The sequence below is a fragment of the Vidua chalybeata genome, chromosome 27 (assembly GCF_026979565.1).
Source record: "Vidua chalybeata isolate OUT-0048 chromosome 27, bVidCha1 merged haplotype, whole genome shotgun sequence".
NCBI classification, from domain to species: domain Eukaryota; kingdom Metazoa; phylum Chordata; class Aves; order Passeriformes; family Viduidae; genus Vidua; species Vidua chalybeata.
Genome location: NC_071556.1, coordinates 3,195,457 through 3,219,003, shown reverse-complemented (window position 1 = coordinate 3,219,003; position 23,547 = coordinate 3,195,457). Strand labels below are relative to the sequence as shown.

Genomic DNA, 23,547 nt, shown 5'->3' with positions numbered 1-23,547 from the left:
GGACCCCGGTCAGCGCTAGCGGAGGGGGTCGGTACCGGGGTCCCGGCGGGTCCGTACCGGACCCCGGTCAGCGCTAGCGGAGGGGGTCGGTACCGGGGTCCCGGCGGGTCCGTACCGGACCCCGGTCAGCGCTAGCGGAGGGGGCCGGTACCGGGGTCCCGGCGGGTCCGTACCGGACCCCGCGGGCGCTGCCCGGGAGCCCCCTAGCGGGGGCGGGCGGACGGGCACGGACCGCAGCGCGGTTGGGGTCGAACGGGACTTTGAAGCCCACCCGGTGCCATCCCCCGCCCCGCGCAGGGACTCCACACCGGCCCCGGGTGCTCCGAGGCCCACCCGGTGGGACCCCGGTGCTCCCCCAGTCGCAGCCCCCGGAAGGCTCCAGCCCCAGCCCCGCATCTCAACCACGGGGGCTCCTCTGAAACACCGGAGCAAAACCAGTGGAGCAGGTGGACAGAACAGGCCTGGAAGACCGGGGGAGTATAACAACTCTTTAATAAATTAGCAAAATAAACAGCATTTATATATATTTTTATATTCCATTGCTGCATCTCCATGGATCACAGGAGTTAAACCAATGTTGATTCCCAAGTCCCACCGCAACACTGATCCAGAGGCCTCAGTTCAGGTACCCCCAAGGCAATGCTCAGCCTAGTGGTACTTAAAAACCTAAAACCACTGAGAAATAAAACAGCTTTTTCATAAGGATGAGACACAGCTCTCAAGGGGCAAAGTGAATTATCGGGTGATTTCACCTGGCTGGCTCCAGGCGGAAGTGATTAAAAAGATACTGATCCAATTTTTTTCCCTCTTAAGAAAAAAAATTGTTCCTCCACCCCACAGGGAGGAGGAGGAAGAAGCTGATCTATTGCATGGGAGGATTATCAGTTTAACAGTAAACCAGATTGATTTGCAGGGTTCACATGTCTGATTGTTGCGATGGCCAAGGGTGGAACTGATCGAGTATTTAGGTCATGCATCAGCTGGTTGTGATCAGGGCTGGTCCCCAACCCGGGGGTCCCTCAGTCCTCATCCCGGACGTACTGCCCGGCCTCCCAGCGCTGGGCCATGACGCTCTTGTGGCGAAACACTCGGGTGCTTTCCACCACCTGCAGAGACCAGAACGTGCAGGATCTTTATAAAGAAGAGAACTTTCATAACAATCTGGTTTGCAGAGCTGCCCCCCCTCCTCCCGCCAGCTCCCCAGCCCGTTTTGCCTGACTCAGTGTCCACCCAAGTGGGCCCCATGGCCCCGTGGGAGCCAGGACCATCCTGTCCACCCCTGTCCATCCCACAAGCCTCCAGGAGTGAGGGGAGCCGGGGAATGCGGGAGGCGTCAGGGCAGCCCCCGCGTTCATGAAGGGCTTTACCTCTGTGTTGACCTTGTCAACGGGTTCAATGCCTGCGTACTGTGGAAAGAGGAAAACACGATTAGATAATGGCAGCCTGGCAGGGGAATATCCAGAGGCTGCTGGATCTGGCTCCCAACAGGGGCACAGGAGAAGCAAGGGAAGGCAGCACATGCAGCCAAGCCCTCCCTGGGGTTGGGGGAACATCCCAGGCCAGGATCCCCCACAGGAGGAAGCTGCTGCTCCTCTCCAGTCCCAGTGCTGGCAGTTCTGAACAGCAGGCACTGCCTGGGGGGCTCACATGGTCCCTTGATGGTGCTACCACTGCTGGATCTCCCACCGAGCTGAGCAGCTGGATCTCCAGCTCCAGGTGGGAGTCAGGAACAGCCACCTCCAGCCCCAGAGCCACCAGTATTCCCCCAGGCTCAAGCCCCCCAACCACTTGGCACAAGCAGGGTGGGCATGTTCACCTTTCCATCCTCCTTCACCCTCCTCCTCCGCTCCTCAAAGGGGCTGGAACATGATGAGTCAGGGGTGAGAGTCTCTGCACTGCCCTGGGAGGAACTGGTCACTCTCAGCGGGGTGAAGGATGAGATCAGCCCCAGGATCCCCGTCTGGTGTGAGGCAGGAGAGGAGGCAGGAGACTCGGACACTGAGTAGTTGCCACTGGCACCTGAAGCAGCTTTGAGAGAAAGAGCATTGGGGGGGGGGGTGACCTCAGTTCCGCTCCCAGGGGGTGGAGACCCACAGGAGCGTCAGGCCCCTGCCCCAAACCTGCCTCCATAGCAGGTCCAGCAGGTTTGGTCATAGCTGGGACCCCATGCCTGGGGCCCAGCCAGGGACTGCAGGAACAAGGGGTAAAATGCATTAGCTGGGCCCTTCCAGCCCTGTTTGCTGCTGTAATGTGACACAAACTCATTGAGACCTGAGCAGCTCTGGAATTCTGCAGAGCCTATTCCTCCTCAGCAGCAGTTCTGCTGATTCCAGTGTGCTGGTATCAAGTTCTCCCACAGGACAATTTGCTACCAGCACACAGGAATCCTTACAGTCATGCCACCAAATCATTTCTCTGCCCCTCTGTCCCTCTGCTCCCTTACCAGAGCTGTGCCGAGAGCGAGAGCCCTCCTGGGGAACAGCATTGCTGTAGGTGTCCATCAGCCGCCGCCGCTGCTCCTGGAGCTCCTCTTCCCTCTGCAGGTCACTCCGGATCTCCTCCTCGATCAGCGCCGATGTCTGCGGCTTCCATGTCCGCAGCCGGTACTGCTCCTCCCGGCCGTCCTCCCTCCGCAGCGGGCTCTGTGTCCCCATGTCCTCCACGAAGGACACCTTGGGCTTCCAGAAGGAGAGGTTCAAGTACTCTCTGGGCAGGACAGCAGTGCTGGCGGGGCTCGGGGTGGAGCCGGGAAGCTTTCCTCCCCAGGAATCCTCGCTCCCCCATTTGCTGGCGCTGGCGGAAACGTGCTGGGACACCAAGGGCTGCTCCCGGCTCCTCTCGCTGGCGGCGAAGCGCGGCTGGGACAGCTGGAAGTGGGCGATGCTCGCTGTGTAGCTGGGAATGCTTCTCCCAGCCGTGGTGTCTTCTGCGGGGCTGGGGCTCGAGGGCTGCTCCACCACAAACTCTTTAACCCAGCTCCTCCTCTCCTCTGCCCATTTCAGGGGCTTCTGTGGGGGGGCTTCCTCCTGCTCGAACACCCTCCTGCGCTCCTCCAGCTCCTGCTGCGTCCCCCTGTCATACGCCCCCAGCAGCCTCCCCTGCCTCTTCAGATCTTCCTCACGCTTTGTTTCCTGTTCAATTTCCCTCTGGACGTAAAGGGAAGCGCGGCCTCTGTCCTTCCCTTTCCTGCCTGGGCCGGGAGACATGTGAATGTTGAGGACAGGCTTGGTCTGGATCTCCACCAGCTCGCTGCTGGAGGTCAGCCGCTGGATCCCCCTTTCCTTCCAGAGGTTCTCCTCCCTTTCCATCGCCATGCGGATCTCCCGCTCGATGGGTGTCTCGTTGCCGACCCTCGTCTCCTTGCCCATCCCATTGCTGCTGGCCCTCAGATCCACATTGAAGGTCTCGTTGGAGGTGCTTCCATCGCTGGCGTAGCCCGCAGTGGCTTCATTATACATCTCACCCAAGCCAGAGTCCAGGTCTTCTCTGGACCATGCTTTGGTCAGGATGGATGTCTTCCCAATAGGATATGACCTTTCTGTGTGAGCTTTTCTGGGAGCATAAACCTCCTCTCTCTCGGGTGTCTTGTATGAGGACACACCATCAACCTGGTAAACGCTCTTGTCTGTCCTGCTCTGGCTTGATGCACTGGCACTGCCGTAGTCTCTTGTACCCTTTGTGGCCAAATCAGGGCTGTACCACTCTTCTCTGGAGACTTTTGTCACTGACTCAGGCCTTGGGGACATGGCCTGCTGCCCTGGGCTGAAAAATGAGCCCGGGTTGGTCTTCTCCAGCATCAGGAACTGCTGCCGAGCCGCAGAGAAGTTGATCTGCTCTGTGTCAATATTCTCAGGGTCAACAGGCGTTGCAGCCCTGCCTGGGGAAGGTTTGTCAAACCAGATGGCAAAGCTGGTGGGGACACTGCCTGTGTGCCTGCCTTCACCTTGGCTGCCCACACCCGTGCTGATGGAGCCCAGCTCATCCATGGAGCTCCACCTCTCCGCGATGGTGGAGCTTTTCCTCATCACCTGGCTCCGGATGACCTCTTTCCTCTCATCTTCGAGCTCCCTGGCTTTCTCAGGTGAGATGTTGGGTGGAGGGACCCTGTACAGGTCTTGCTCCTCATCATCATAGAGTTTTGAGGGTTTCCTCTCACCCTTGTAAGCCCGGAGGTCGTACAGGCTTCCTGATCTCACCACCTCTAGCTTGGACTCCCTGTCCGGGGATGGGGTCCAGACATCTCTTCCACCCTCCAGGAAATAGGAGGGTGACTGGGACCTCCTCTTCCAGCTGTAGCCATTTTCCACCCTCTGGGTGCTGTGCTGAGCAGAGCCAAACACATCATCATCGCTGTTGGCCCTCAGATCTGCCAGCGAGTCGTGCCTCTGCGAGGCCTGTGGGAGCTGGAACACAAGGTGCCTGGTGACCCTGTCCATCTCCTGGGAAGAGTCACTCCTGTGCCAACCTTGTCCCAGACAGGGGCCACTGCTCAGTTTTGAGGTCACCCTCAGAGTCCCAGTTCAGCAGAGGCCAAGGGTCTCGACCTGCCTGGCCCTGCAAGCAGGAAGGGAGAGCAGCCATTAAGAACAGCAGAAGGAGCAGAGGTTGAGATGCAGCCCCTCTCCCAGCCTGGTACCACTGTCCTCAGCGTGGGACAGAAACTGCCACACCAGCCTGCCCCATGTGGGACAGGAGCAGCACCATTCCCAACAGGAACTGCCACAGAGCCCAGAAGTCCACCCCACCTCTGTCCCCCAGCCTGGCCGGGTTCTGAGGGAGCACAGCCAAACCTGCCCAGGCAGTCAGTGCTGCCTGCACCGCCAAAGGCAGCAAGACCTCAGCCACAAGCTCCTGGTGACACCACATCCAGCTGGGCACTGCTCCGGGCACGGACAGCCTCGGGCCTCTCCACGTGCACAGGGCAGGGAGGGACCTCCCGTCCCGGGCAGCACCGGCAGGGAGAGGCGGTGCCAGTGCCTGGGCCACTCCTGCATGGAATATCTTCTTGTGCCGTTTACAGAAAGGAGCCTCCAAATAGCCCTGCTCTAGAAACAGTGGGGTCATAAAAACAGTTTCATGGCTCATAAAACGAGGGGACTTTAACCCCCCTGGCACACAGGGCAGGAGTGAACAGCCCCAACCTCGGGGTCAATCCTCCAGAGCCGGCTGGAACAGCGGATGCCAGACAGGGAGGGGCAGCACGGGTGGGTTCCCCATGAGACAGCAGCTGCCACCCCATTGCAGATGCCATCCCTGGCTCCAGAACTGGTGACACACATGTCACCTGCAGACAAGCTGGATGTGCCCGGAGCCAGCACCACGTCCTGTGCCACTATTTGCCGAGATTTAGCCACGGCTTTTCCGTCACCTGTCACTCCTGTGAGCCCTAGCAGGTCAGGGTGTGTCACCGCTGGGCACCGCTCCCAGGCACTCACGGCCTCCTGGGAGTATGCAGCAAAATTGGAGCAAGGCCACGGTGACAGCAGGGGCAGCCCAGAGCCTGGGGCCACGGTCCTGGCAAGCACAGCTCGGATGAGGCTGGCCCAGGTGGAGGCAGGTGCCCGATGTTGGTGTTCCCTGCATCCGGAGCATCCTGGCTCATCCCCGGGATCATGAGCACTCTGTGCCTGCCTCCTTCCTGCAGCGATTCTGGTGACCTCCAGCCCTCCCGGGATGCACCATCCTCCCACAAAGCAAGCAGGGCTGGGCCCCAACCAGGAGCTTTTTAAACCTTTCCTGGGGCAGGAGCACGTGGCTCTCATTAGCTGGGACATCCTGGCCAGTCCCAGGGGATGCCCCACCGCTGGAACTGCTGCCCAGCCCTGTGCCCAGCCCTGGTGGCTCAGCCTCTCTTCCTGAAGCTGTGCCCAGCTGAAATTACCTTTTAATTCCCCTGCTGTGATTCACTCTTGCTCTTTTATTGCCCCCAGTGACGAAGATAATGAAAACCATCTGCCCACGCCTCTTACCATATTTGGGGGGGACGAAATCCCGGCTCGAAGGGGACCCCCTCACCGGGGAGCGCTGGCAGCCGGCACAGGAGGGGAGCAGGGACACAGAAACCAGCTGGGCTGTTATCAGGGCTCCCTGCCGGCTCCACGCAAGCGGAACGGCCCCTCCCAGAGCTGCACCCAAAACATTCTACCTCCCTCAGCTCCGTCTGGTGCTGTGGGACTGCAGGGGCTCGGGGCTCCTGGGCTTGCCTCCCCCATGCTGGGCTGCCCCCGGCCCAGCCAAACACCGTGGGAGGTGCTGGGCAGAGCAGATGACATTGCCACCAGTCTGGCTTGGGACCCCCACCATAAAGAGACATCTGGGGTGCCTTCCAAGGTCCCCCCCATCTTGGGGGGTCTGCAGAGGGCTACAGAGCTGCAGTGCCCCCGCCCTGTGCCCACCCTGAGCCATGGGCTGCCCCCAGACCAGCTGATGCACACAAACATCCCAGCACGTGTCCAGTGTCCCTGAGCTGCCCACCCCAGACAGCGCCAGCCCTCACTGCACACCCTCACTGCCACCATCCCTGCGCGGGCACCGCTCCCTCCGAGGCCAGGGGGACACAGCATCCCCCCCGTGCCTGGTGCTGCCCTCGCCCCCGACCACGCTGCACTTACTGTCCATGGAGCTGGCAGGGCAGGGGTCCCCATGCTCCGGGGAGGCCACACGGGGCACCCAGCTGAGCTGTGTCTGCCGGGGCATGCTCGAGGTGGCAGCGGTGGGGTGTGGGGGGTGCAGGAGGACGGCTGCGAGGCCCTGATAAGCTCCACACCAGGGAGCTCTGGGGAATTCCAAGAACCACGTTGGGCTCAGTGCGCTCTCCCCAAATTCCTGTGCTGCCGTCACCCTGCTGCAGCTGGTCCCATGCCTGGGGGGCTGCCCTTGGCCCCGACCCGTGGGACTCGCTCTTGCCCCGATGCACCAACGTGCCAATGCACCAACGTGCCTCAATCCACCGGCACGGTGGTGTGGCCGTGCAGCCACAGACCTTGCTCCAGGCGCTTTGTGCCCCTCCATGAACGGCACAGAGGAGCCCTGAAGCCTCAGCCAGAACCTGCAAGTCCAGTTCTCCCCCCACGGAGGGACATGGCAGAGGAGGGGGTGGCAGAGGAGCCCTGGGCCGGGAGCAGCCTGGGCTCTCCTGTCACACCACGGAGCCTCCCAGCTGATAACCCCGTGCTTGCACAGGCCGGTGGCCTCGCTGCCACAGCAGCCCTGGCACTGCCAGGCCCAGCTCCTCGCAGCAGGACAGCTCCCTCCTTCCCTGGGGACATGCCACCTGCACTGGATAGCTCTGGCACCTGCCGGGGTAAAGGCAGGGCTGTGGCACAGTGTCCTTGGTGCCCTTGGTGCCTGGATCTGGCTGGATCCCAGTGGAATGGGCGACATTCAGTGCCCAGAACTGCCCTGCCTCCTGGCACGGGCTGTCGCAGCCAAGCGGGCAGTGCCGTGCCAGGGCACTCAGCCCCGCGCTGTGGGACATCCCTGTCCTCGTCCTCTCTGCCCCCACTGAAGCCCACTCGTGCCAGGAAGCCCCTCCCGGCCCCACTGCTGCCCGAGCACAGCACTGGTGTCAGACAGACCCCGGCTGGCCCCAGCTGCGAGTGCTGGGGGTCCCACTTACCCCCTTGGTGCCCCCGTTCCCGCTGGGGCTGGCACTGCCTGGCCTGGGGACGCCGGTGGCTGCGGCTGCCAGGCTGTTCTGCGTTTCCGGGCAGGTGAGCAGAGCCTGTTTTACCCTGGGGCTGAGCCAAAGTCCACAGGTGATGCCAAGGAGCCAGGAGCACTCCACGCCCGCCGCAGGGTGTGTGCTGGCACCCGGGCTGGCACCAGCAAGGGTTGAGGCCCCACTGCCCCAGGAGAGAGCCCTGGAATCTCAGGCCTGAGCAGCAGCAGGACCTGCACCAGCCTGGGGATGGACAGAGACCGGTGGCCACGTGGTGATGGCACCTGGGGGCATCCAGGAAACCATGTCCCCTTTACCTGGGCAGCATCACCCCTCATCCCTTTCCTCCCAGCATCCCGGTGCCACATACCCCTCTCTCCCCACATCCTCTGCCCACAGAGTGAGGGAACAGCAGAACCCATCCCAAACCTTCCACCCCAACCTCCCAGGATCCCCAGCCCAGCCTCCTCCCACCATCGGTGGCTCCAGGCTGGTTGTTCACACAGTTTATTTGCTCGGTTTGGGTGTTTTACAAACAACGGGGGGGGGGGGGGGGATGGGATGGGAAAAGGGAAGGGAATTCAAACGGCTTCGGCACAAGTGAAAAGCTCAGGGGCACGGGAAGTGCACTTCAGCAGAGCTGGGTGGGGGACAGGGGGCTGTGGGGTGGGGTGGGGACGATGCCAGGCCCACCGCCCACTCCTCTCACACCCCAGCCCCGGCCCGGGGGCCTGGGCCTGGGCCTGCTCCCCACCACCCCCAGACTGGGCTGGGGTCAAAGCCAACCGAGGGGCAGGGGGTGCCAAGGGTGGGAGGGAGCCCCAGCTTGGGGCTGGGGGGATTGCAGGGCCCAGGGTGGGATGGGCTGGGTGGTGTTGGCCCCTGATGTGGGGTGGCAAGAGGTGACATTCCCCCCAGGACTATGTGGGCAGATGCCCTGTGGCACCCAGCCCATGCCCTGCTCTGCAGCAATGGGGCTCCAGCGATGCCCAGCAGTGGATGGGGCAGGAGAGGCCCCCCTTTCCCTGGCAGTGCCCTCCCAAAGCCCCCCTTCCCCAGCCCTGCCTCTCCCAGGGGCTGTGGGTGCCTGGCCAGGGCTCAGGACAGGGGTGGCACCATGAGCCCTCCCCCCCTCAGCCCTGCAATGACTCTACTGGGGGCACAACTGCAGCCTGGGTGGGAACTGGGGGACAACGGGGATGTCCTGGGGACAGGGGGGTGTCACTGCTCACACAAGGGGAGTGTGGGGGAAGGAAGGCCCATCCTTGGGGGAGCTGAGCCCCGTCCCTGGCTGCTCGACCACCGGTGTCCTGGTGGGCTGGGCAGCCTGGATGCTGCTCCACACACGTTTTGGGGGATCCCTGGGGACTTGCCCAGCCTCACAGCAGGAGGAACCCTCTCACATTTGAACAAGGATCCCTCACTAGTGGCTGCACCCTGCCCAAAGCTCCTGGACAAGTATCTGGGCACTGCCAGTGTGGCTGCTGCAGCTCAGGGCCAGCTGATGTGGGCACTGGGGAGCAAAAACCTTGGCCCCCCCCCCGCCTGCCCCAGCTGGTCTCAGTGGGGAGAAAACGCTGGTGCTGGTGGTGAAATCCCCACTGAAGGGCTGGGGTGCAGGGTGGGGCAGCAGGGAGGCTGCCCTCTGTGGGACACCAGACCTGGCAGCTCCCAGTGCCACTACTGGGGTGAACTGGGCTGCCCCACTCCCCTGGGGGACCCAAAGCTGCAGCCCAGGACCCCAGAACATGGCTCTGCAAAGCTGCTGAGGCAGGAAGGCAGGAAGGGGACAGGATGCTGGGCCATGCTCCTGCTGCCACGAGCAAACACAGGACCCCCACCCCATTCCTGCCCCACAAGGCTGGGCCCCCCAAGTTGCCTTTCCCTCGCTGTCATTGCCCCAGGAGGACATGGGCACTGGCCACAGCACAGTTCAGCCCCCTCAGCTGGCAGAGCCCAGTGGCACCGGCCGGCAGCCGAGACAGAGGAGTGGCTGTCACTGCCAGCACCAGAGTGAGGGGCTCCAACACGTGGGGCTGAGCCCGGGAGGGGCAGAGCAGGCCTGGGGACAGGCTGGGTTGACCCTGCAGGAGCCCCACGTGGCCCTGGCCATTACCACAGCCGAGTACCAGGGAGGGGACGGACGCTGCCCTCGATGCCCTTCCCTTGCCTGGACACGCTCTGTCCCCGAGGGCTTGGGGAGCGCGGGACCGCAGGGACGAGGACACGAGATGGAGCAGGAATGTCCGTGGGCAGCCAGCGGCCGACAGAGCCAGGCCTTTCCCCGCTGGAGAAGGGGATGATGGAGGCACAGAGGGAGGGGCTGGCACAGGGCTGGCTCCGATGCCCACCGTGGGCTGGGCCAAGAGTGGGTCCCGCTGGTGGCGGCTCCCGGGGAGTCATCTACGGACACAGCGTCGTCCTCCGATCCCCTGCCCGGCGGCTCCATCCCCCGACGGCGGGTGGGACAACGTCGGTGACAGAGGGAGAGGCCCCGGTGCCGGTGGCAGGTGGGGATGAGGCCGGGCCGTGGTGGGGTGGGCGCACTGTGGGGTGAGGGGGGTAACTAATAAATACCACAGGCAGTGCTGGTGGGGGGCGGCACGGGGCTGGCATCGGGCAGATGGGGCGAGCGTTGCCACGGCCCCGTTGGCACCACGTTGGATCTCCCCGGTTCTGCAGAAAGAGGGTCTGTGTCCGGTGGGGGGGAGGCCCGGTGTGCCGGGCCTGGCGAGCGGGGGCCGGGGCGGAGGGGGCTCGGCGGGGGCTCACATCACCGTGCAGCACTTGCAGCGCTGCTTCTTCACGTCTGTCTCCTGCTCGGCCTCCTTGGCATCTGTGGCGTTGGCACCCGGCTTCTGCCCGCCCGCACCCTCCTCGCCCAGTGGCTGGGCGGCCGCCGGCTCCAGGGCGGTGCCGTTGGGCGGCGTGTGGTCCTTGTGTGCCGGCTCCGGCTTGCTCTCGGCATCCTCGATCACCACCAGCTCTGCCTTGATGGTGCCCTCCAGCCCCAGCACCTTCTTGGTCTCGTTCTCATCCTCCACGTTCTGGTAGCCCATGAAGATCATGGTGACGGGTTGCTCCTGGCTGGGCTCTGTCCCCTCGCCCGGTGGCACCTTTGCTTGCAGCCCCGTGATCTCCCGCCGCGGCGTCGGCTTCTGGCTGCCCGGGGCGCTGCCTCCCCCCTTGCCAGCCTTGGCTGGGGTCTGGCGCCCGGCAGCTTCACTCAGGGTGGCCTCGTCCGCCTTGTGCAGGAGCTCGTCGACCTCGGAGGAGCTGAGGGGGTGGGCCCCGTTCTGCAGGGCCCCGTCCTCGGCACTCACCGCATGCACCACTGTGGGGACAAGAGGAGGGAGGGTGAGAGGGGCTCGGCATGGGGGCACGAGATGACCTGGCAAAGCTCCTGCTGGCATGACCCACTCAGCCCCAGCTTCTGTGTGGTCACAGAGCAGCCCCTTCCCCTCTCCAAAGGTCCTGCCACTGAGGCTGGTACTCCACAGCATCCCAACCCTCCCCTCAGCGGAGCTGCTGCCAGATCCTATCTCATCACCTGGCTCCTGCCTGGCAGCAGCCAGGGAGACCAAAGTAAAAGCCCAGTGGAAGGAGCTGTTCCCAGAGCCTCAGGCTCAGGGAGCCCTGCGGGAGCCACGGCCGTTTGCCAGGCCACGGAGAGCCAGCCAAGCTGCCCATGGCGGGACAGCGTCTGCTGGCAGCCGGCTCGGCGGGGCTGGCGTGACACTTTGCAGCAGGTCACCACTGCCACCTCTGAGACCCCAGTGATGCTCAGCAGTCGCTGCCCCACTGCGTTCCCACCACATCCAGCAGGACCATTGCACCTGGTGGCCCTGTGCCCGGAGGAGATGGGGCTCTCCCACCCCGGCGCTGTGCCGGCTGCTCGTGGCACTGGAGGCAGAGAAGTGCGTCATGGCCAGAGCGGCCAAGGGCTCGTTGCCTTTTCCACTTGACCTGGGGCATGACGTGATGGTCAGTGCAGCTGCCTCAGTGGGCAGCCAACGAGTGAGGGACAGTGACCAGCCTGGCAGGGCCAGCACGGCCATGGCCACACGGAGGGGGTTGGATGGGAGCGCTGTGTTTTCCTTGAAGAGGGCGTTGGTCCACTCAGCCACCACAGGATGCCCCACTTCCATGGCTGGTCCTTGCCACCACGATGGTCCCTTGGGTTTCACGAGGCCCTCTGGAGCAGGTTCCCAGATGTTCCCAAAAGCAGGAGCTGCAGACAGGGACCAGTCCCTGGTGCTGCACTTCTACCATACCCATCAGCCACGCTCCCCGCTGCCAGCCTGTGGGACAGGCCAGCATGGTGCTAGTGCACATTCCCTGCCCATGGGAGGTGGTGTCCTGAGTCTTGGACACCACAGATCCTCTTCTCTGCTCTCCAGCAGTGCAGGGTCACGATGTGCAAACCAGGGCTGAACCATCCACACTATGCTGCCACGACGATCCTGCAATCCACTGAACTGGTGTTGGTGAGGGATGGCCCTCACAGAGCTGGCAAAGCTGTCAGGAGCAGCCCCCACACTTCCTCACCCTGCTGGGTGCCCGCTGGGGTGTCCGGGTGGCCGCTCCCTCGGCCCCTGCCACTGGCCAGCGGCGCGGGCTGGCCCGTACCTTTCAGCTCATCCTCGTACACTTTGACCCCCTGCAGACAGTGGTTCTGGGGGAGCATGGTGGTGCTGGACAGGACCTTGGTCTCCCCAGTCACTCTGTCCTTCTCCACTGTGATCTCCACCGAGTACATGGCTGGGACACAAAGAGGACAGCGCGTGTTACGGTGGCCCTGGCCCTCCCCGTCCCTTGCTCTGCGGCTGGCGGCAGGACGGCACGTGGCGGTAGCGCTGTGGTGCTCAGCAGGGCTCAGCGGTGCCCAGCACGGCTCAGCAGGGCTCAGTGGTGCCCAGCAGGGCTCAGTGGTGCTCAGCAGGGCTCAGCAGGGCTCAGCGGTGTTAGCAAGGCAGCAGCGAGGAGCGGTGAATGGCAGAGGCAGGTGTGGCATCCCTGGCACATCCCTCCTCTCGGTACCCGTGTCCATCCTGGTGCTGCTGGCATCACCTTACCTCCAGGGCTGCTGTGGTTTTCGGGCTGGGCCATGTCCATCTGTCCAGGCAGGGAGCAGTGCTGCCCGTGGGGCCTGGGCCAGGAGCCAGGTTCATGCTCAAGGAGGTGCAACCCACACTGAGGGTGCTGGCGCTGGGACAACCCCTCTGCCCCCTCGGGATGGGTGATTCTTGGCATCTCTCCTTCCACTCCTGGCCAGCCCCTGCCAGCAGCAGGGTCCCCTCAGCCCTGTGCATGGTGCTCAGCTCCGAGGATCCCAAGGTGGGCTCTGCCCCATGCTGGTGCCATGGTCTGGTCTGAGCCACTGCCCCAAAGCAGAGCAAACCCCTCCAGCAGCAGAGCTGGCTGCAGCCCCCCCAGCTCAGGCAGCCTGGCCCCGTGTGCCCCGCAGCTCCCTGTGCCTGGCACTCTGCTGCCTCGCCCCTGCCCAGAGAAGCTGCAAACGGAGCGGGAAGGATGAAACTGGAGCAGAGACATGGAACAGGGCTGAGGCAGAAGGGCCCTGAGCCACAAACCAACCGTGGGGTGAAAGCAAAACCAAACCCTGTGATTGCAATGAGGGATGTTCTCTGCCCTGGGCTTGGAAAGGCATCGAGCGGCACGGCGGGGAGCGGCTGCGGTGGCAGCGAGCTGAGGGCGGTGCGGAGGGGAGGGGGAAGCAGCCTGGAAGGAGCGCTCCTCCCAGGGCAGCGGGCACCTACCTGCCTTCATCATTTCACTGCCTTCCACTGCCTTCATGGGGCTGCTGGAGACCCTCTTGTCGGCTGGAGATGGAGAGACGAGTGCCTGAGCCCAAACGATCGCCTGGTGTGCCCACGGGTCACAGGGAGGGCAGCGTGTCCCCCCGTGGCTGGCACCTGGGAGGGCTCCCCCCCCACAGGACACCACTGCCCGGGAGGGGACACGGGGACAGGGCTCTTGTCTGGCTCTCCCCACCCATCTGGCCTCAGGGCAGCAGGAGGGCATGGTTGGTGCTGAAACACGGCCGAGGGGGATCAGGATTCACCTACCCTTAACTGTGCCCAGGGGACTCTGCAAAACAGAAGGGAGAGGTTATAGGAGCTTCCAGGACCTGCCACAGACCCGCTGCCTGCACACCCACCACCCACACACCCACCCATCCCCACCAGGGCCAGGGACCCTGACCCCACTACGGGCAGCCCTGCCCATGTCCAGCAGTCGTGCCCACCTTCTGCGTGTTGGGGACAGCCTCAGCCTTCTTCTCCTCCTTGGCTGCTGCCTCTGCCAGGTTCTCCTTGGTCGAAGCCACTGAGCTGCTGTTCTCCAGCATCTCCAGCTCCTTCTCCAGCCTGCAGGGAGAGTCAGGGCTGAGAGGCCGAGGGAGTGTGGGACAGGTAACTGTGGTGCAGGCAGCCACAGCAGACCTGTGAACACAGGCCAGCAACGCAGTGCAGGGCAGAGGGGAGACACAGATTGTCCCCTGGGCTCACAAGGTGCAGGGACACACAGACTCTGGCATGGCTGTCACTGTCTCTTTGTAGAGCAAAAGCCAGTGGGTTCAGCACCAAGAGGATGACAGAAACCCCACCATGGGCACTGGGCAGGGGGACCGACCCCTGCACGCTGGTGGTCCCTCACTTGGTGGCCAGAGCTGCTCCATCATCGTTCTGCTCCTGCACGTGTCCCTCAAATCCTGGCTGAGCTTTCACGAGGACAACCTCCTGTTCTCGGCCACCAGCCTGGCAGCACAGCCGCACTGGGATTTAGCAGAGGTCCGGGGAGTCCCCACGGATTGGCGCCGCGGCTGCTGCCCCCGGCAGAGCTCCCCCGGGCTCCTCACACGGCGCCGGCGAGGAATGCACCGCGCCATTAGCCGGACACAAAGGCCCCTTCGTGCCTGACCCCTCTCTGCACCGATGCTCGGTAATTAGCGGCACCGCCGTGACTGATTGCATTCCTGCTGCGCTGCCGGGACACCTCCGAGCCGGGGCTCGGGGCCCCGCCTGCGGCTGCCCGGGGACAAGGGGGGTGGGCAGGGGCTGAGCCATCTCCCTTCCCAACCTCCCCCACCCGCCCCTTCTGTGGGAGGCAGCACTGTGCCATCGAGGGTGCTGGGCACCCAGCAGCCCCAATCCGAGGCTCCCCACCCTGTGGCTCCCACTGATACCCGACACAGACGCTGAGCACGGCTGGGGATGACCGTGCCCAGAGGGGCCACAGGGCTGGGCAGGCTCTGGACAAAAGCTGGCAAGAACCCAGCCAGGGTTCAGGGTTCAGGCTCCAGGGTGAGCCCCCGCAGCACCGTGGGGGCACCTCCTCTCCCAGCAGCTCCAAGCTCAGTGTGCCCTGCCTCGTGCCCAGCACATGGGATCCACCTGAATCTCAGCACCCACCTGCCCAGGGGTCTCTGGAGGGATTTGGGTGCTATCTAACCGCACCCCAACATCTTGCCCCACACTGGCTCTGTTACCTCTGGATGGTTTCCTCCAGCTCCTTGGTCTTCACCTCATCCTCCTGCATCTGTTTCTTCATGGCCTCTTCCTCCTCGGAGGCAGAAGCTGGGGCCCCCTCCAGGAGCCATCTCTCCCGCAGAGCCTTGGACTGGGGAGCAGAAGGGGGGTCACGGTCCTGCCCTTCCCAGCCGGGGAGGCAGCCTGGGGCTCCCGGGGGATCCTCACCTTGAGATGCTGCAGCTGCCGCCTGTCATCCTCGAGCTGCCGCCTTTTGTTCTCGATCTCCGTCTGACGCTTCCGCTTCTCCTGGAGGGACGGGAGCGGCGGAGCCGGGGTCGGCGCGGGGAGGGGGCGTGCGCCGGGCATGGCCGGGCAGGGGGGAGCGGGGCCAAGGGGCTGCCCCCAGGGACGGGGGTTTGCGGGACCAGCCTCGGGAACACCCCGCAGCAAGCCTGGTATCATGTCCCTGCCCTCTCTGGGACTAACTGAGGCATTGAGGGTGTAGAGAGATTGGGGCAGAGCCTGGGCTCTGTTCACCATCTCAAAATGTCACCTTCCCCTCGGCCGGCCCCACTGAGCGAGCTGCCAGCGCGGGGGAAACAGCCCCCGCGGCCTCTACCTCGTCCCCCCCTCCCTGCCACCCGTCCTGGGGCTGCTCCAGATCATTTCAGCAGAGTCAGACCCAGCCCGGACGCGTCACCCGGCGCTTTCTCCTCTGGTCCAGAACAATTTGCCCTTTGTGCAGCAGAGATCGGCTGGTTGCCGGCTGGGCTGGGCAGTGGGGCTGCACTGGGGCAGCCGTGGGTTCAACCAGCCCCGTGCCCTGCTCTGAGCTAGGAGGGGTCGCTCAGCAGGGCCCCCAACTGCTCCCTAAAATATTTAATTACTAGTGCCCATGCCGGGCATGGCTGGAGAGCACCATCCTCAGCCCTTCCTGGGGAACGGGGGGAGGGAATCATCACTCATTTCCCTCACTTGGGGCTCATCAAGGTGCTGCTTCATTAATTAAACCTCCCTGTTGCTTGTTTTGTCCCTGTTTCAGCCCTGCAGCCAAGCCATGACACCCCAAGAGGAGCCCGCACAGGGACACACTGGCACGGGCCATTCTGAGTCCTCGTTCAGCTGCTGGAGACTCCCTGGTCTGTGGCTGGGCACCCGCCCCAGCTCTCCTGCACCTGCACCCTCCTCCCCGCTGGTGTCTGCCCCGTGTGCTGCAGGTGAGGACTTGGGGACGTGGGGACGCTGGCCTGAGCAGGGACTCACCGCGATGGCCTGCAGCCTCTCCTGCTGAAGGGTGCTGGCCTCCACGACCCTGCAGAGAGCAGAGAGCAGCTGTGAGGAGTGACACCAGTGGCAGGTCACTGGGACACCGTGCAAGCAGCAAACCAGACACTGTGGTACACGGACAAAGGCTGAGCCCTTCCCTTTTACCAGCTGCTTCCTCCTCGCTACCCTGGAGCCAAGCACCCCTCAGTGCACGGCTCCTCCAGGCACCCCTTGGCCCCTGCCCTGCCCAAATCCCCCGGGCCAGGCGCCTTGCCCAGCCCCTGGAGCGCTCATCTCGTGCAGACCCGCTCCTGCCGTGGCGCAGATGGAAACCGTGAGCACGGAGGGGCTGGAGCAGGACGCTTCTGGCCGCCCCGCGTTCCAATCCGCCTCATGCTTTCCATTCCAAGCCCGTTTCTTGGCTGCTGACACCTTTCCCCGAGTGTGACCTTTCCAGGCACACGCACGCACATGTGCACAGACAGACACGCTGACACACTCAGGCACACGCGACAGCAGGCTCTGCTCCCCTTGGCATCCGCGTTCCGGGCCCAGCACCTGTCTCTGCAGCACAGCCCTGCCAGGATGCTGCCGGTGGCAGCCGCCCCTCTGGCCTGGCACAGCTCTCCCAGGTGCACCGGAGTGCTTCAAGGAGGGGTTATCCCCCAACCCCGCAGCCACCTGCCCACGTACCCGCCTCCCTGTGTCCCCATGGTGTGGCGACCCGGCCAGTGCAGCCAGCAGCGCAGCCCCCGGGGCGCGGCAGGAGCCCCCACGCCCCGGAGCACCAGGTGCAGGTTCCGTGCCGGGAGCCGCAGCGGCGCTGGGCTGGCTGGTGGGGCCGGCTGGGCCACAGGAGCCGCTGGCTGCTCGCCAGACGGTGCTAACGAAGTGCTGAGCTGTGGCAGTAATTAGGGTGGGAGGCACTGAGGTATTGTCAGGCGATGGATCATCTCTGCTTGCTAGGGACAGAGAGGTGACTCCGTGCCCCCAGGGAGGGAGTTTGCCGAAGGTGATTTACACACAGGATGGGCTCGGGGTGCTGAGCCCCACACATGACACCCTGGAATCTGACCTTACGTGCCACCATGTACGTGCCCTCACACGGGCTCCACGCAGGCTTCCCACGACTCAAACAGGCTCTGCAGGGTGAGAGGAGCCCCTGCCTTCACCTGCTCCCTCCTCGAAGTCAGCAATTAACCGGGAGCTGCTCAGAGCCGCCGTCCTCCCCTCACCCCACACCCTGGGGATCCCTGCGATGCGCAAAATCCAGGCCAGGAAAACAAACGGGGAAGGTGTCGCTTTTGTGGTGGTTATTTTCGTGCTGTTTGCAGCGACGCTGTGACTGTTTCACCGGCGCAGGCGCACGGCACTGCTCTCACACCCCTGTGTCCCGTGTGTCCCTCTCCAGCCCCACACATCCAGGGCTGCCCATCATCACGGGCTCCCTCCTGGTGTGGGGCCACAGGACCCCTCAGTCCAGCCCTTGGCACCCCACGCTCACAGGGCGTTGAGCTGGGCCCTGTTTCTCTCCTGGATCTTGCCTTGTTCCATGGATCCAAACTTTTACAGCATTCCTGAAACATTCTGTTCTGCTTTTCCTCCCTCCTCCATCCTCTTTATTTTCCATTATTTGCTACAGTCTCCACATTCCCAGGTCAGACGCCAGGAATCTTCCTGGCCCGGGGAGAGACGCAAAACAGGCTGGATGCCCCTCGCTGCAATCTCTCAGCCTGCTTAGACCCTGCCCTGGGGGCTCTGACCCACCGAGGGGGGCTGAGCGGGGAGCACCCCGGCACCCCCAGTCCCTGCCTGCTGGGACCAGGTGCTGAGGTGGAGCCAGGGGGTCCCACGCTCCCCAAAACCCCATCGTGCCTGCCATGACCTGTCTCTGGGGTCGGTGCGATGGGGCCCCGCTGCCGCCGGCCCTTGTGACTAACGAAGGCGGTTCCCTGGCAATGGTTCCCTGGCAACGGTGCCATGGCAACGGCGCTATGGCAACGGGCGAGTGCCAAGGGGATGTGGGGGGATACTCAAGGGGATGTGGGGGGATACTCGTGGTGGCAGAGGGACCACAGGGCCCCCCAGGGCCGGGGTGCCCTCCCCAGGCCTGGCACCCCGTGACATCACTGGGGCTTCCTAAGGGGTTCTGGTGCTCCTGATCCATCCTGGGTGCCAGCAAGGGTGGGAAGGTGATCGCAGGGCCACCGAGCTCCTCAGGAACCACAAGGAGCAGGGAGAGGGAGCAGGGACATGGGGGATGACGCCCTGGGAGCTCCCAGCAGCAGTCCCCAGGCCCGAGGCCGGACCCACGCACACGTGTGAGCACACGCACGCCCGTGTGAGCACACGCACGCCCGTGCACGCGCCCGAGCTCTCCCTGGGCTCTCCAGCTCTTTCCAGCCCTGCTGATGCTGCCGTTTCCCACCATCACAAGGGAAGCCCGTGACCTTTTGTCTCCTCCCGCCTGACATGAAACAATAATGTTTATTTGCCTTCCTCCGTTTTTTCCCATTAGCTCATCCAAATGTGTGAAGAGCCGTTTCAAGCTGCTCCTCTGCTCCCCTGACCTCCCCTCCCTCCCCACCCACTCAGCTCCAAGCTGGGGGAGCGCAGGAGAGCGTCCTGCACGGGCACCACCCCGTACAGGCCCAGGGTGTGTGGTGAAGGCAGCAGTCGAGGGATCAGCACTGATTTCCAGCTCCATTCCCGTGCCAGGAGCCGGGCCCGGAGTGACGCGGCCGTGGGGAGGCTGCAAAGCTCTGTCACAAAGCCATTAACAGCGGGGCCGGGATCGAACGCCCCCGATGGCAGGCGCGGGAGGGAAGGGAGGGGAGGCTGAGGGGAGGGGGCTGCAGCCGCCCCGGGGCCGCCATGCATCGACCATGAAGGCAAATGCATCAGCGGCAGCGGCTCGGGCAAGGATGGCCAGAAATGTGCGCGGCCAACGAGCCGCGTGGCCAGCACAGGGTCGGGACCCTGCTCAGGTCCCGCTAGAGGGGTGCTGCCCTGCCCTGCCCCACACTCCCTGCCTCCTCCTGCTGCTGCTGCATCCCCCCAGTGCCCATCCCACTCCTTCCAGCTGCCTTCCCCACTGCCTGCGCAGCCTCAGCCATCGCCGCTGCCCGGGGAGGGGACAGGGACAGGGGGAGGCGGGGGGAGGAGATGGCAGCCCCAGGCTCCCGAAAACGCAGATGCATTAGAGCAAGCGGAGCTGCCTGATTGATTCTTCGGGCTGAGACGTGGGCTGGGAGTGCCAGGAGAAAATGGATCCCATGAATATTTGATGAACAGAGGCTTGGGGAGGGAGTTTGATTGGAAAATTACAGATCTTTCAAACAATGGTTCAAGTGCCCTCCAAACACTTGGGTTCTCAGCTCCCTTCCAGTTAGAGGAGCAAGGCTCCACCAGGAAACTCCCCCCACGATTCATGAATGAGAGTGGAGGGGGCCACTCCCCACCCCCAGGAGCACGGGCCGGCCAGGACAGGCAGTCCTGGCGCTGGCCAGGATGTGGCACCTGTCTGCTGTCACCAGCCATCCCTGGGTTCCTGTTCCTGTGTGCCGGCATGGCTTTCCCACAGCGATGCCACAGACACACATGATGTTCCAAGGAGCCAGCAGGAACGTGGATCCAGGCACGGGCACCCCTGTGAGCCCTGAGAGCCCACAGGGAGCTCAGTCCTCGGCGCCAAGCCCAGGGGCTGGGCCCAACCCATGTCAGGAAACACCTGTCTGGGCCAGGATCCACCCGGCTCCTCTCCCTCCTCCGGGCTCATCCTTGCCCCTGACAATGGCTCCTGTCTGGGACCTGGGGGTTGCTTGTCTCCGGATGCAGTGAAGAGACTCAGGAATCTGGGCTGTGCCTCCAGCCCCAGTCCTGGCGCCTCCACTCAGCCCTGTCCCAGGACACGGCACCTCCTCAGCTTTCCTGGGGCACCTCCACTGCTGGAGGCCCAGCTCAGCTCCCAGCACGGCTCCCAGCACAGCTACAGCCCCATGAACCCCCACCCCCTGGGGAAAGGGGCTGTTTCTGGCCAGGAAGCAGGAACACCAACCCCAGCAACTTCCCAGGAAACCTGCTCCAGTTCCTCCCAGTTCCTCCCAGCAAGGCAGGTCCAGCCGAGAGGCCCCGTCATGCAGCTGAGCTCTGAGCCCCATGATCTGCCAGCCCCAAGCAGGGCTGGGTGCTGTTGTGGGGTCATCTGTGGTGGAGCTTTGTGGCCTCTTCTGGGAGAGCTGCTCCAGCTGGACACAGGGACAGGACAGAGCTGACTCCTTCTGGTTCCTTGCTGGCCAGGAGGCAGCGGGCTCTGGCCTGGGTTTTACTTCTCCCTGGGTGCCAGCAGAGAGCAAGGGCTTGAGTCCCTTCCCAAAGGACTCATGGGTTATTTCTCAGGCAGAAATCTCCCTCCTTCCCCTGGGTGCAACTGTCGCCTTTGGATCAGGGAAGGCAGGACCAGGAGAGCCCTCGCTCCAAGGAGACCCTCAAAGCCAAGGGGAGAGCAGCAACTGAGACAAACCACCAGAGCAGCCAGATGTGAGATGCAGGATCTCCAGCTGCTCACAAGCACTGACAGCAGCAGGAGGAGAGGGTACAAAAGCAGCTCCAGTGGGACCAGCACAGCCTTTACCAGAGTTGGAAAGTTTCTGCCAAACCTCCGCGGGCACCAGTGGATTGTGGCAGCCAGGACCTTCCTCCAGCCACTGCTGGTGCCAAGGCAAAGCAGGAGCCAGGGCAAAGGCAGCAGTGCCCGCCCCAACACCCGCTGGCTGCCACAGAGCCAGGCCAACAGCAGGGCATCACCTCACCATGTCCCCAGCTGCCCTGGGGCCCTCCTAATCCTCCAGCCCCACGGCCAGGCTCTGGAGCTGTGTGGCTGGAGGGGTCCTGTTGTTTTACTTTGTGGCTGTGCCCCCCACCCGGGGTCACTCACGGAGTTTCAGTCAAAAGAAAGAGACGTGAGCAGGTCCAGTGTACGGAGCTGGCAGGGGAAACCCTTTGCACCCCTCCAGGGGTTTTTAGCCCTTGCTGGTAGGGCTGGTCCAGGGCAGCGTGAATGAGGAGCCCAGGGGCAGGAGCCACCAGCCTGTCCAGCACCATCCCCCACCTCAGCCCCAGGAGAGCCTGTCACACCCCTCGGGCTCTGCCCTTCCCCTCGCTGCTGCCTTTTGGCAAATCTCTCTCGTTTTCCTCCCCAAAGAGGCTCTTTCCTGCAGGGACAGTGGCGCCGTGGAGCTGCCCAAAGCCTTGGCCCTGCCTCTGGCCCCTCCAGCAGCACGGGGAGCCACTCTGCCTCCCCAGCCCCGCAGCTGCTGCACCCCAATCTCCAAAACATCCCTGCATCCCCACTGGTGCCCCCAGCTCAGTTCCAGCCCCAAATCAGGCAGAGCCCACCCTGACCCCAGGACACCCCCAGCCCACCCCTCGCCAGTGCCCCATGGCCTCTTGGGGCTCCCAGGTGGGAGACAGGCAGTGCTGGGAGGGACCTGTTGAGCACCCGTTGTCTCAGTAGCCGGTGGCAAGTGCATCGCTGCGAGGTGAGGTGCCCACGAGGAGCAGATGGTGGCTGACCCCAAGCTGCCTGGAGGAACACCCAGTGCCAAACCCAGGCAGCTGCTGGGGGGTTCACCGTGGTGGGCACCAGAGCCACGGGAGGGAAGGAAAGGCCTGGGTGAAACAGGGCCAGCGCTGGTTTCCAGCACCTCGAGCAGCCCCCCAGCCCTGTACCCTCCTGGCAGCAGCTGCTGGTGTCCCTAAAGGGGCAAAACCAGCACGCGGGTAGGACAGTGCGTGGCCACAAGCCCCTAGTGGCCTCTGCCTCTTCCGTCCTTCCCCCACCCGCCCGGCTCCAAGCTCCCAGCGACGGGTCAGGGCCCCACCGCAGCACACAAAGGATGAGGCCGGGGTCCGAGAGCGTCCGTCTGTCCAGACTTCTCCGCTGGGACCCGGTTCACGAGGATCACCCGGCCACAGCCGGGTTCCCTGGGCAGGGGCTGGGGGTGCAGTGCAGGGAGGGGTCCGCAGCTCTTTCCACCCACTCACCCCACCACACGCAGCAGCAACAACAGGTTCAAAACACAAAAATAAACGCCCTCCCCACCCCCCGCTTCCTGCACCGCTGCCAGCCCCGACACCCCTCGCACCCTGTGCACCCCCGCACCCACACCGGGGTCTCTGCTGCTGCCCCCCGAGCCGGCCCTCCAGCACCCCACGGCGGGGCAGGGGCCGGGGAGGGGCCGCACCTGCTGAGTGGCACTGGGGGGAAGGAGGCCCCGGAATCGGGGTCCCGAGCCCCAGAACCGAGGGGGTGGGAGCCGCCGGTATTGGGGTCCTGAGCTCCAGTATCTGGCGGGATGTGAGCCCCCAGTTTTGGGGTCACAAGCACAGGAACGGAGGGGGATGCGAGCCCCACCCCCGGTTTTGGGGTCCCAAGCCTCAGCATAGGGGGTACAAACCTCTAGTACTGGAGTCCTGCATCCCCAGAATCAGGGGGGTGCGAGCCTCCGGTTTTGGGGTGCTGAGTGCCCAGGAGCAGGGGGATACGAGACCCCAGGTTCGGACTCCCCAGCCCCGGCTTCGGGGGTGTACGAGCCCCCGGTACGAGCTCCGTGAGCCGGCGGAGCGAGCTTCCCGCAGCCCCGGCGCGGGGGTCCCGAGCCCCGGCCCCCGCTCCCCGCTCCCCCCCTCCCCGCTACTGCGGTCTCAGCCGGCGGGGCCCGGGGGAGCCGCGGCCCGGTGCCGGGGTCCCGGCGCGGCTCCGGTACTCACTCCATGGTCCCGGCGGCGGCTCCAGCGGGGGCGGGGGGCGGCGGAGCGGGGCCGGCGGCCGCCGGCGTCCCGGCGCTCAGGGCCCGGCGGGCGGCGGCATCCCCGGCGGGGCTGCGGGATGCGCAGGGATGTCGGGACCGCGCCGGTGCTCCCGCCTCCCTCCCGCACAGCTCCGTCTGCCGGGCGCGCCCCGCCACTGCCGCCGCCCATCACCCGGCCTCGGGGCGCGCCGGGGTTTCATCTGCTCCTGGGAGTCCCAGCTGGGTCCCAGCCCTCACCCGGCCTCGGGGGCCCCCGGAGCTGTGGCAGCTGCTGGGGGTCCCGAAGCGGGTCCTGGCTGTGCAGTGCTCGCTGCGGGGC

General features: G+C 64.3%; 1 protein-coding gene across 1 annotated transcript; it reads right to left on the bottom strand.

The window, feature by feature from the left end:
* Positions 1–1,020: 1,020 nt before the first annotated feature.
* LOC128800798 (uncharacterized) lies at positions 1,021–23,278 on the bottom strand. The gene is made up of 13 exons (XM_053966249.1): positions 23,188–23,278; positions 16,414–16,462; positions 15,376–15,456; positions 15,168–15,298; positions 13,926–14,046; positions 13,747–13,768; positions 13,438–13,500; positions 12,290–12,421; positions 10,438–10,994; positions 7,619–7,696; positions 2,444–4,514; positions 1,817–2,028; positions 1,021–1,406 (listed from the first exon to the last, which is right to left on the bottom strand). Exons 1-13 carry the CDS (start codon positions 23,190–23,192, stop codon positions 1,152–1,154), a joined length of 3,777 nt encoding a protein of 1,258 aa, XP_053822224.1. The 5' UTR covers positions 23,193–23,278; the 3' UTR covers positions 1,021–1,151.
* Between the last annotated feature and the right edge of the window lie 269 nt (positions 23,279–23,547).

What these genes read in the sequence shown, in the direction of transcription:
- LOC128800798 (XM_053966249.1), bottom strand. An exon ending in AGCGCTGCAAGTGCTGCACG is followed by an intron (nt 7,697 to 10,437) that starts GTGATGTGAGCC and finishes CCGGAAACGCAG; the next exon opens with AACAGCCTGGCAGCCGCAGC. An exon ending in GGAACGGGGGCACCAAGGGG is followed by an intron (nt 4,515 to 7,618) that starts GTAAGTGGGACC and finishes TGCTGAACTGGG; the next exon opens with ACTCTGAGGGTGACCTCAAA.